The following is a 12,360-nucleotide window of genomic DNA, read 5'->3' as shown; positions in this document are numbered from 1 at the left end:
GGCCAGGACATTTTTTATCTCACACAAACCCTGGACTCAAGATAACAATTTCAAATTAATGAGAAAAAAATGTCATTAAAATTAAATTATTTAAGAATAAACTAACAGCACTTAAATATTTCACTTTATTTTTCAAAAAGCTGAGCAAACTATGCTCAGTTATTCACAGGCTGTTGCTGCCCCTGTACCCATCAAAAGCAATTTAGACATTTGTCTTCATTTCATACAGTCGTAAGAGGTCATAGTGAGCAAACGAAGAAATGGCTAGACCCTATTTTTGCATACTACTGCAAATAAACCCAGTTCTGTCTCAGGAAATCACTGTCAATATAAAAAATCTGCTCTGTGCAGGTATGTGTTAACACTTGGGTCTCCTCCTGCCCTTTCTGATGCCAAGCCAAAGTTAACTTACCCAAAATATCAGTATAAAGGACCTGTTCCAGGTCACCCAGCATTGTTATTATGACATCTTCATCCAGATGTGCAGTCCCTTCACGCAAGCACCCCTCCTCCTCCTCATTTGCCCAAGTCCTGCTGGGGAAATGGGATGTGCAGGATGCATTTTCATCATCTGATTTTTTGCTTTCCTCATTGCCAGTCTGAAAGCCTTCACCTGCACGCCGGTCTCCTGACCTCCTGGATGTCCCACTTCCAGCAGGCACTATCCCCTGAAATGCTTGGGGTGTGGTGAGGCTGGAGTGGCAGAGAGAGTGCACTGACTGTGAGAATGCCTTGGAAAGGGAGCCTCTGCACCCAGCTTCTGCCTCCCGATGTTGGTAACTCTGGTTGGACTTGGAGGCGTTTCCAAACCAGTTCTCCCTGTATGAGTATCGCCTCTTCTCCCCTTCACTGATGAGCGTGAGATTGGTTAGAGATTTCTGCTTCTGAAGACGAACACACCCTCTTCTAACCTCTGTGCCTTTAAACACTGACAATTCAGCAGATCGCTGCATCTTTCCGGCTGGGGCTTCACCTCAGTTAGATTTGGTATTTCTGAGATGGACAGCAGCTCAATTCCCCTGAAAGGTCCGGCCGGTGATCCCTACATCGCCGCATGCTGCACTCCCCAGGTAGCACAGACTTGCACTCGCAGTGAAAGCACAGCTCAAGCATGCACTCTACGTACTGCAAGGGACTAGACAGGCACAGTCATTTTCTTTAAAATTACGCTGCTGTCTCTGCTAAGCCACTTCTCGTCCGTCACATTAATCTGCAGTACTCACAGTCATTTTCACTTAGATTTCTCTCAAGCAGAAGAGAGTTGATCAAACACTCTGCTCCAGCACAGAAGTAATCCCAAAAGCCAACTGTGTTTTCCCCTCTCCATCCAATCACCAGTCTCATCGGAGTGGTGGGCCTGCATCTCTTTCTACAGCTGCTGCCTTCTGAAATCCTAAGTAGGCACAAGTACTGTCTCGGGCTTTTCCCTCCCTCTCACCAGCTCATGACTGATCCTAGTGCACAGCTCTTCACTTTAGATGGGCTGACACAGAGCTGCAAGTACAGCCTCCACGTCAGAGCTCAATAAAGAGCCAAAATTAACCACTGAAGCACAAGCCTCCTTACATTTTAGTATTCAACCTGCATTCCCAGATATATGACTCTTCTCTGCTACTGCAGTGAATGCTGCTGGCTGCCATGGCAGCAAACATCCTGGTGAATTAAACCGGAGACACAGAAGCCTCTGCCCAGTTTACTGTGCCACAGGTTTCAAGACACAGCTTCACATGAATGGGATGCTACAGTAACAGATCTAGCTCATGGTCAAATCCTATTTTTCTCCCTGAAAGGTAAGGATGAAAAACTATTTCTTCCATATCACTGTTACTCCCTATGCAGAAAGCTAAAAGCAGACCTGCAAAAAGACCTTCAGTCTTGCAATTTCTGCTCTAAATAAAATAAAATATAATTTAAGATCATAAGATAGAACATGGAACACAACAGTAGTTGTCTGGTAAGATGATTCGTAAAAGGAAGTATTTAATTTCTTTCTCCTTAGAAAGCTACACTGTTTACACCTCTGTGAGATTCAGAGGCTAGTATAGAATTAAGAAGCTGTAAGAAAATATTTGTTTCACAATATTCTGAGAAAACCTATTAATGGAATAGTATTTTTTTAATAAAGCAATTTGGTATTGTGTCTGAACTAACTTCAGCAATTTTGAATGCTATTTTTAAATTTATTATCCAGAGAGAAAGAATACTTGTGTTTAAATGTATGCCTTTTCTCACAAAGAAAAATGTATCAGTCCCAGAAATAATAGACAGATTGAACAAAGAAATAGCTGAATTTCATTATAATTTTTTTAGATACAAACTTTTTATCTAGGTGAAATTAATTTCACAAAACATTATGTATAAATCTACAAATCTACAAAGAATAAAACTGCTGTATAAAAATAAACTGCTTTTGTTGGTGTGTAAATATGCTTGTCTCAAGTCTCTACCTAAGAAAGCTTGACAGGCAAATAACCTTTAAAAATGCCACCTTAAGAATTACAAGCTGTTTGCAGATTTCCTGTATGAATAAACAGATGTTAACAGAAGCCTCAGTGTATTTTTTGGTTTTCACTAGTTCAGTTTACAGTTTTTGAAGACACACAAGGGAAAATTCTTGGAAATTTTAAAGGAAAGGTACATTTCTTCCAGGGTAACTCTCAGAAGCACAGAATAACCTAGAAAGAAAAACCAGTAGTCTGAAGTAATGGTGGTTTTCCATATTAAAGCACTGATAAATCACTAGAAATACATGTTCCACAACAAGAGAAGGTACCACTCCCATCCCCACCTAGCCCACACAGTCAAAGAGGAGGCAAGAGGAATGGTCTGTCTGCCCGACTACAAAACTGTCCCAAATATTAAACACCTGTCACTTCTTCAGCATGGAAACAAAAGACAAGACTGCTATGTTTACTCCCAGGGTCTGCCAGCTGCAGTGACATATGGGCACTTCAAAGGGTTTTATGATCGTGCTGGTGCCTGCCTGCAGCAGAGCCTGGTGTGGTGTGGATGCTCTGTTATCTCAGAGCTGCTGTGGTGCTGATGTTATCTCAGAGCTGGTGTGGATGCTGATGTTATCTCAGAGCTGCTGTGGTGCTGCTCTTGTCCCAGAGCTCCAGCGCTGCCCGCACGCGCCGGTGTTGGTGTGCACTGCCAGTGCCATGCCAGCCTGTCCAACACACCTGCTAAGCCACATCCTCTCAGGCATGTATTGAACAATAGAGAATTTGAAAAATGAACAGCAATCTTGCTTGTTTCTCATTAATTTGGTTTATATCCTAAATTTATACTCAAATGGGTACAGTATTCTCAATTGCTATGTTTTGAATTAACAGGAAGGACAATGATTTTTAGCTCAGTTAGTCGGAGCACAGTGATAATAATGCCAAGATCATGGATCTGATTCCTGTACGGGCCATTCACTTAAGAGTAGGACTTGATGATCCTTCTGGGTCCCTTCCAACTCACTATATTCTGTGAGTCTGTGATTTGGCCCTGTGACACCAAAGTTCTCTTGGTGATTGTCTTGAAATCAAGGCAACAGGCTCTTTTCCTACCAAAAATCTCTCCCTGACACTCCAAATCCACGAATGGTAACTTCCCCACCCGCCCTTTCATGCCCCAACAGCTACAGGCATTGGCATGTCTCCAGGGTCAGCTGTAGGCAGGTGTGGACCTGCAGAAATCACCTGTCTCATTTCTAGATACATTAAAAACACAGTGAGTCAAGTGCTTTTATATAGAAGTACTGAGGCTAATCATACAAACTTTGCTCAGCCTTCATGTATACAAACACTATACTACATCTCTTAATTATAAAGTTATATGAATTTTTCTCCCATTAATTCCATTGCCTCAGTTGGTAGACAGGCCATTGGGATCATCCTCGGATATCTGTTTATCTTGGATCAAGTGCTCAGTAGAAAGAACACTGAATTTATCCTTGTACCACATCTCATTGCAGGGTGTCATTTGACAAAACATAGAATTGCTATGTGGAAAATTCTCAGGTGTATTTATTGAAAAATAATTTTCTAAAGCTCAGCTCTCCATTTTAAAATGTTGAGATATCGGACCAAAAAAATACATCTTTCTAAGCTAAGAAGAAAGTATAGGAGACCAGAGGAGAGCAAATGTCATGATGGCATTATTCCCCAGCTACCTTGCAGTTCAGTGTGTTCTCCACCCACCAAGCAGGAGTATGTTTACACCAAGAACATCTTAGGGAACTTCCTCAAGCCATCACAGTGTAATATGCTACTTACTTTTTACTGTCTCTTTCATGAAAGGAATTATAAAAATTATTTTAAGAACTAATGCTCTTTGGGCAAATTTTGCTGTCAGATAAGACTTCCTTTGAAGTCTCAGTGGAGAGTTTAGAACCCTACAAATGAATTATGTAATAGATCTGGAAATGCATAAGATTTTGAATCTCTTCAGCTAAGCTTACTTGAAGAAAATGTAAACTATTCCTGCACATATTAGTTAACTATTTCTTTCAGAGAGCAAAAAATTAAGCGCAATAAACATAAAATATTAAAATTTGAATGTTTTTATGCTAATCCTGCTATTGAGATAGACTTGTAACTCTTAAAAGTACTCTTTCATTTCTGCTTCATCCCTCAGATTTTTAATAATTAGTAAATATTTATAAATTCATGAATAATTACTTAATCAAACACTTTGTATTAAACTCTTTGAACATGCCAACACTTGTTAAAGCCAAAGTCTACCACTGATTTAATAAAATAATACTTTGTAGTTTACTGACATGTACAGTTTACGATGGATTACCAACTAATAAACTTACTGACATCCTTCTCTAATAAATTTGCTGCAGAAGGTGATAAGTGTCACAGCTACTTTAAGAAGAAGTAGCTAGTAAGAAAGTCTGAACAACTTGTTCTCAGCCACACCATGACTAACAACAACCAAACTCAATAATTTTATTAGCCTTTCTTTTCATTCTCATTTTATAATCCTGTTTTTAAAGGTATATTCCAGTTTGGCAGAAACTGAGTAGATAGATACTGAGTAGTCTTGTTGAGGCAAATAGTACATAATGCACATGCATGAAATTATATTCATACTTGAATGCAGAATTGTTCCTTATTTAGGTTTCCTAGATTTCTTTCTGGGATTTCCTAGACAAAGCTCTACAAACCTGTGTGCCACAGGAGCAACAAGCCAACATATATTTCTGCCTACAAATGGGACTCATTCACTGGGAGTACACATATCAGTGGTGCTGTGCACACAGAGGGGATTCAAGGTGTGCAGGAAGCCTAAAAACTGCTCTGCACATGCTCTATTGCTAATCTGCATGTGCACTGTGGAGACACTTGTGACTGCTCCAGCTGAGCTGTGGAACATTCAAAGGGGAAAAAAAAAAGTAGGAAAAAGTCTGACGCACTTCAGATCACACCTAGAACAAATTCTCAGCAGAGACAGAGGAACGAATTTACAGTAACTCCACCAAGATGCAGAAACAGCTTTAGGCATAAGCCATGTGTATATTCACCAAGGGCAGCGAATTATTGGTGACAAGCTAAAAATAAAGAGGATGTCCAGTTTACCAGGGCCACACTTTTGAGTCCATGCCTACACCAGCCTCCTCACCTCCCTTGCCTTCCAGCACGATTCTCTTCTCACGGTTGTGCAGGTAAAACGAAGCAATCACTTGCCAAGTAGTGGGCAGCACACAAGTGGCTTGAACTTTGACTTTACCTTTCACCAGCTCTGAGCTGGAAATCACCTCTACAGATTCTTGCTTTACTTTCTACTTTTCCATCACCACTGTTGAGACAGTAGCAAAGGGATGTGAACTGCCTTGCTGGACATGGAAAGCAGAGCCATGACTTTTCACCACTACATTAAGGAAATTAACTTGGGTTTGGTTCCTGAATTACTCAAGGAGAATGGTGCCTGACCAATCACTCGTAAATAATTTTCAGATTATTGTTTCTGCATCCAACTTTTGCCTGTATTATGGAAAAATCTTGAACCAGACATGCTTAAAGAATTAGTTTAGGTTCAATTGGCTCATATTGCTCCAAAGTGGATTCGAAGTTCTGATATGATCAGCTTGGCTGGTTAGGGGAGCAGTAATCTTCAGCCAAGAGACAATTACAAACAGGAGTGTGTAAATATCTGGAAAGTAGAGAAACAGTTTATACAACAATATTGGCTACGATATTCTAGTCCTGAGCATGTCAGCCTTAGTTCTAAATATTTGGCACCTTAAAAATAATAATGATTAATGAAGCAGAAACACAATACAGGTGGGACAGCACTTCATGAACACACTCCTCCAAGTGATTTCCACAGATGTTCACTATTTCTCATGATCCTTACGGATCCTTATTGTTTACAAACATGTTGTGCTAGTGGGGTGGCTACCACATTAGTAAGTGTGGTAAGCTTCAAAAGAAGATCAAGATAATATAAAGATGATGGCATCCGCAGCAACAGCTGAAGATTTCAGGAAAAAGGTAATATCAAAATGAAATAAACTGGATTCATTGCTTAATACCCTGCAGTAAGTGACCAGACCACAGAAATTAACCTTTCCTATCTTTTTGCTACTTCTAGCATAATCCCTTGATCATACCAGAATAAAAATGCTCTTAAGTAAAAGAATTTAACTGTCCTTTCTCATGGCTAATCCATCATGGAATACTCCTCTGAGCAACTGTCACAGGAACTTTTATCCATCCAGATTCAATGACAGAATCACTAATGACTTGGTGATAGTTCCCCCATACAGACAATTAATTATTCAGCAAATATAGTACTTGGTTCATTTATTCCTTTTGTTGCTGACAGTTGAATACGAATGACACAACTCTGCTTCCATATGTACATAGCAAACCACTGACTACATTTTCCCAGTGGTTCTCTTTTACAGGCTTTTATGCCAATCAACTGCTAATGCCAGAGTCTAAATAATCAGATTAGGAATATCTCTAGTGTCTAGCTTCCTTTATGTAATTTTCTTCTTTTCAATGCTGTTCCATTTCCATTCAGAACAGTAAAAGACCATCAGACATGATATTCTCTTTAATAATTTCAGCAGGTATTGAATTGTTTGGGGTTTTTTTAGCATCTCTCTGGATGATTGCTTCAAGCGTCTTCTGATTTGTGGCAAATGTTTCAATTAAACTCTTTATACATGTTAGACCAAGGAGTCTGATTTGTGGAGTAATTAAAAATAATTTTATACTTTAACAGGTATGCATCACCTCCAGGGAACATTTCACCGTGTTTCAGAGTGACACATTTATCACAGAAGCTGGCTGTGCAAATAAAGGATTTTAGAAAACTTCCAAAGGGACTGAGACAAACCAGGACAAAACCTTTTTCAGTATGAGTCAGCTAAATGTCAAGACTGTCCCCACAAAGCTTGGGCATCTGATTTCCCTTCTGGTGGAGAGATAATTTTAGACTGATGTGTCAAATTAGTGCTTGAAGTGAGTTATATCCTGTGTGAGAAGAACCACATGACTCATTACAAATCCATTTAAATGTTGAAATTTTGGAGTAAAAGGGCAAAACTATAGGTAAAACCAGTGGGTCCAGTAGGATTTCACCTTTTATTTTTGTAAAATTTTAAGAGTAAGAATGCCAATGAAAAATAAAACAAAGCAACAGCAAAAATAAACCCTGAAACCCCCAAGAAACAGGTTTTGTAGAGTCCCTTTGGAACAAATTGTACACAACCCTATAGTGCATTTCAGTCCTGATGAGAAAATGAGCTGTGGCACACTTTGCTTTTTGCATCTGTAGGCAGAGCCATGGCCAGATGCAGTGCTGATGTAAGTCAGCATGGCTCTGTTGACTTCAAAGTAATTATTACAGTATGATTAAAAAAACCCCATCCCTTCACCTTTGTAATCTAGTGAGGACTTTAATCCAGGTTTAGAAGGAATTCCAGAACACAACTTTTAGCAGCTTAGCTCTAGCAGCAGCTTAAAAGCCAGGTACAATAGTAAGGACTTGCTTGTTTTCTGAATACAGATTCATTTATAAAACCAACATGTATCTCATGTAATTTATGTCTCAGTTCTGATGTTATTTTTTAATTTGATGTTATTAAATGAGAGTGTTAAACATTCTGAAGTTGACTTTTCACTACTCCTCTTGGAACATTCAGTATAATTAAATAAAATAAAATAACGATTAGATGAAACTCTAGCTTGTGAAAGCCCAGTTTCTGCAAAATGATGAAGAGGGTACTTGAACAGAAGGAGCCAGTTCAAATAGAGAACTGTGGATTTGAAGCACTAAATATGTATTACCCAAATTTTCTGTGTATTTAATACCACTCATGATTAGAGGTCAGAAGTATTATTTCAACCCATCACAAAGATCCTGGTAAGAAACAGATGTAAATAAAGCAGGTCACAGTTTTCCCCTGACTTATTGTCAGACTTACTCACCAGATATCTCCTCTAGGCACTGTTTGGCAGTCTTACTAAACGACAAATCCATTTTAGTAGGACTGGTACAGGAGTCAGCAGGTGGTAAAGAGGTACTGTCATTTTCTGAGAGAGTTCTGAAAACAAGCAAGAAGATTGATTATTATTATCTATCATTCATGTACTCATGGAAAAAAGTGCTACTTGCAGCTCTATGAAGAATCATATCACTATTGGGTGAAAATATCATTTTTGTCAAATTCTTATTATGATAGTTTAAGTCCAGCTACACAAATTCACAAGCAACTAGGGTCTCTCTCTCTCTCTCTCTCTCTCTCTCTCTCTCTCTCTCTCTTTCTGCAGGAACAACTCACGAGTTAATGCTCTGAAATTTGCAGCCATTTTTTTCCCCACTTATTTTTTTGCAGGATTTGTCAAACAGATTCTAGTCAGAATCCATTTACATTGGTTAAGTCACATCCCTGCTCCTATATAAAGGAAATAAAAACTTGTAATTGATGAAATATTAAGTGAGAAAGGCCATGTGGGAATAAGCTTATGCAAGGCTGGATGGAAATCTGGCCCAGATATTTAAATCTATGTGCAGCTTCTTTTGATAATGCCCCTTATATAACTCTGGGGAATGGGATAATACGACTTTTTCCATTAACTTTCTAACAAATAGCTTATATTTTCTTTGAGGGTATATTTCTGTGAATATCAATTATAATGGGAACCCTTTGTTGAATACAATTACTTTCTGTTATATGAAGGTAAACAGCAAGAAATACATAAGCACATTGACTATAATAAAAAATATCTCACACACTTATTGCCTCTTCCTAAGGAACAGCTGTAGTTTACACTGGAATTGCTGAACTATAATATTATCAAATAGCAACATGTATCACGTATGTATTCAACAAAAGAACACATATAAAGATATAAGTCACTTTTTGAAATAAAATTTTAGAAGATCTTAATTTAAAGCTTAAGCTCTTTCATCTTTCCTGACATGAATAGTAGTCACTGTTCTGACTTACTAAAAGACTAATGAAATATTTATATCCTAATTTTAAAATGTGACCTTTATAGTTCAGTTTTCAAAATGTACCATAAAGTGTTTCCAATGACCAGCTAAACTGAAAACAGAAACATTTAACTATGTGATTTTGTATTTTATAAACAAACCTCATAAAAACACATAAAAAATTACTTATGTCTCAAAATAATTTTATAGCAACCTCTCTTATTAAATAAATTTCCAGTTAATATTTTCTTTAAAGTTACTTACTGAATAGATTTGTTCAGTAATTCATGACAGTAGATGAGGGAAGAGATATCTGCATAAAGAGCAGCAGAAGTACTGACATGGTAGAATCCATTGATTAGAATCATTCAACTCAGAAACAAAAATGTAAATTATGCCTGATCTGATGCATTGTCTTTCTTATCAATTTTTGTACTTTTGAGATGCTGCAAATAGACAACTGCTCTGTAAAAAACTATTATTGTTTCTTGCCTGTCACACAGTACTGGAAACACAAGCTCAGCATATGCTGCAAGGTTAACTATGTCCTGCCAACCTTGAATGTAGTTTTACATTTGATGCTTGAGAGGAGAGTCTCTTAAACAAAAAAAAGAGCTCACTCTATCCCTCTGCAGTGAATGCTCTGTTGTGGGCCTGTCATGGGCTGTGATACGTGCCCCTTCTAATTTTCAAAAAATGCAAAATCGAGATTTTGAGGTTTGTCTGCTCCTATATTGCTGGCTTTGATGTCTTTCTGTGGGACATATTAACCCTGTGAAGGACTCAAGTGATCTCTGCAGGACTGCAACACAGATTAAGCTCAAAGCAAGAAAACAGCAAATTAAGAGATCTTCTCATTAACCTTGCACACCTGCCTTAATGAATGATCCTCTAGCCTCTACTTATTCACAGCCCACTGCCTTAAAAATAATCAAATTCTTACATCTCTCTTGGTACCAAGAAAAGGGAAAAAAATTCAGTTTAGTAAAAGCTAACCCAGTCATATTTCTTCCAGTGCTGTGCATCTCCAGAGCAGGTTAATTTAGGCAACCTTAATGAAAACAAGACAATCTGTTCTCTATTTTAATCATGGCAATCAAAGAATATATTTATCCCCAACCCACTGAGTTACACGCTACCTATTTGTAAGAGTATCAAGCTCACTTAATGGGACAAATCTTTCAATCAACCTGCACAAGCTCATTCATTTTGATTAAAATGAGCCTCTATGGGGTAATTAAGAACAAAATTTGAAACACTAGTTAAAAAGTGGTCTCTGACACAGTCAGTCATTTCCTGTCTCTAACAAAATATCCAACCTTAAATAAACAGAAAAAACATCAAAGATGTGTTTGCATTTTAGTTGACATTCCAAAAGGTATCAGATGAATATGGCGGCGTTTTTCCAACAGCTCTCTGAGATGCAGCTGTCTAGATTGTGTAACACATTGGCAGGGCCATGTCTGCAATACGAGCAGTTCGATAACCCATGTTCAAGAATTGTGAGTTAAACTGGGAACAGATGCAAGGAAGGGCTACTAGGATGCTAAAGGGAAACCCTTCTGAAAAACAAACAAATAAAAAACCAAACAAACAAACCCCTCCCCCCCAAAAAAAATAAGAGTTGATTTTGTTTAGCCTCACGAAAGAGAAGGAAGGGGATGGGATTATTCCCTCACATATTTAAAAAGAGCAATCAAAGAGAGGGAAAACACCTTTTTAAGTCAATGGGCAATATGAACAAAGTAATAAATGGATGTAATCTAATCACGCAGGATGCAAACAATTTTGAAAAATGTTGTGAGTGAATTTCTGCAGGAACCTTCCCATTGTAATAGTGAGGATTTACCAGTTTAAGATAAAATTTAGTTGGTTTATGAAAGGGTTAGTAGGGCTGCCAGTTACAGAAGCCTGAACAGTATGTTTCTTCCCATCTCTTAAACTAACACCTCTTCAACAGAAACTTTTCTTGCACTATTACTTGAAAATCAGTCACAGAAAAATGGGAGGATTTGTCTAAAGACCATGTATTTGTCACAAGTAAAACTGGTGAGTGGCAATGTTCACGATGGCAATATTTTGGTAGTGACTGTTGCTTTATTTTCACACCAGCAATGTAAATAACAGGAATCAATAAAGCACTGCAGCATGACTTTGAGTCCTCACTTAATTTAAGAAAGTATGTTTAGTGGCATAATCTATTATTAACAAACACAATTAACTGACAGAATGTTCTTACTGTAAACTTAGTTTCAACTCCACAACCAGTGACACAGAAATAGCTTCTTGTCATTAAAACTGGACATAAATATGGCTTCAAGAAACCCTGCAGATGCTATGGTTTCAGGATCCTTGAAGAGTAGTATAATTTTTTTCCCTAAGCCTGTATAAAAACATCCTGAACAAGCATCTGGAATTGAATATCACTGTGCTTCCAGAGTTACAACAAGATTATATCCTCCTTCCCATCTGTCTCGCCCTGAACCTCCAGCACACCCTTGAAGCTATGGCCTAGTAAAAGAATTATGTTAATCACCATGTAGTAAAAGACTTGGGAAGAAAGTTTTTGTACCCAATAAAATGTTTACTTATTACACTGATATTTCCTTTTTCTGCCCCTATCTTGTTGAGCATTTTAGTCCTTCCAGAATCATAAAGTAATTCAGATCAGAAAGGTATTCTAGGTGCCATCTGATCCAATGACATTTACTACACGGTGATCCAATGACTTTCTTAAAGCAGCCCTGGTTATGTTCCATTGCTCAGAGCCTTGTTCTGTTGGGTCTGGGACATAGCCAAGGACAGAGGTTCCAACACCTCCACCAGTGTTTCACCACCCTCCAGGTAAAACCGTATTTTTCTAATTTTCAGTCTGCACCTCCCCTGCTGTAACTCACATCTGTTACCTCTTAC

General features: G+C 38.2%; 1 protein-coding gene across 12 annotated transcripts in view; it reads right to left on the bottom strand.

Annotated features, from left to right (window-relative positions):
* The window catches only part of NAV3 (neuron navigator 3), a 508,081-nt gene that overhangs the window by 113,858 nt on the left and 381,863 nt on the right, over positions 1 to 12,360 (bottom strand). For all 12 annotated transcript variants that reach the window (XM_085045498.1, XM_085045490.1, XM_085045433.1 and 9 more), the window contains one exon: positions 8,439 to 8,554. In XM_085045498.1, the coding sequence (XP_084901624.1) occupies positions 8,439 to 8,554 (116 nt within the window). The remainder of the gene's footprint in view (positions 1 to 8,438; positions 8,555 to 12,360) is intronic.

This window comes from Lichenostomus cassidix, chromosome 1Aa, assembly GCF_008360975.1.
Source record: "Lichenostomus cassidix isolate B80296 chromosome 1Aa, HeHo_3.0, whole genome shotgun sequence".
NCBI classification, from domain to species: Eukaryota; Metazoa; Chordata; class Aves; order Passeriformes; family Meliphagidae; genus Lichenostomus; species Lichenostomus cassidix.
This window is presented reverse-complemented; position numbering and strand designations above follow the sequence as displayed.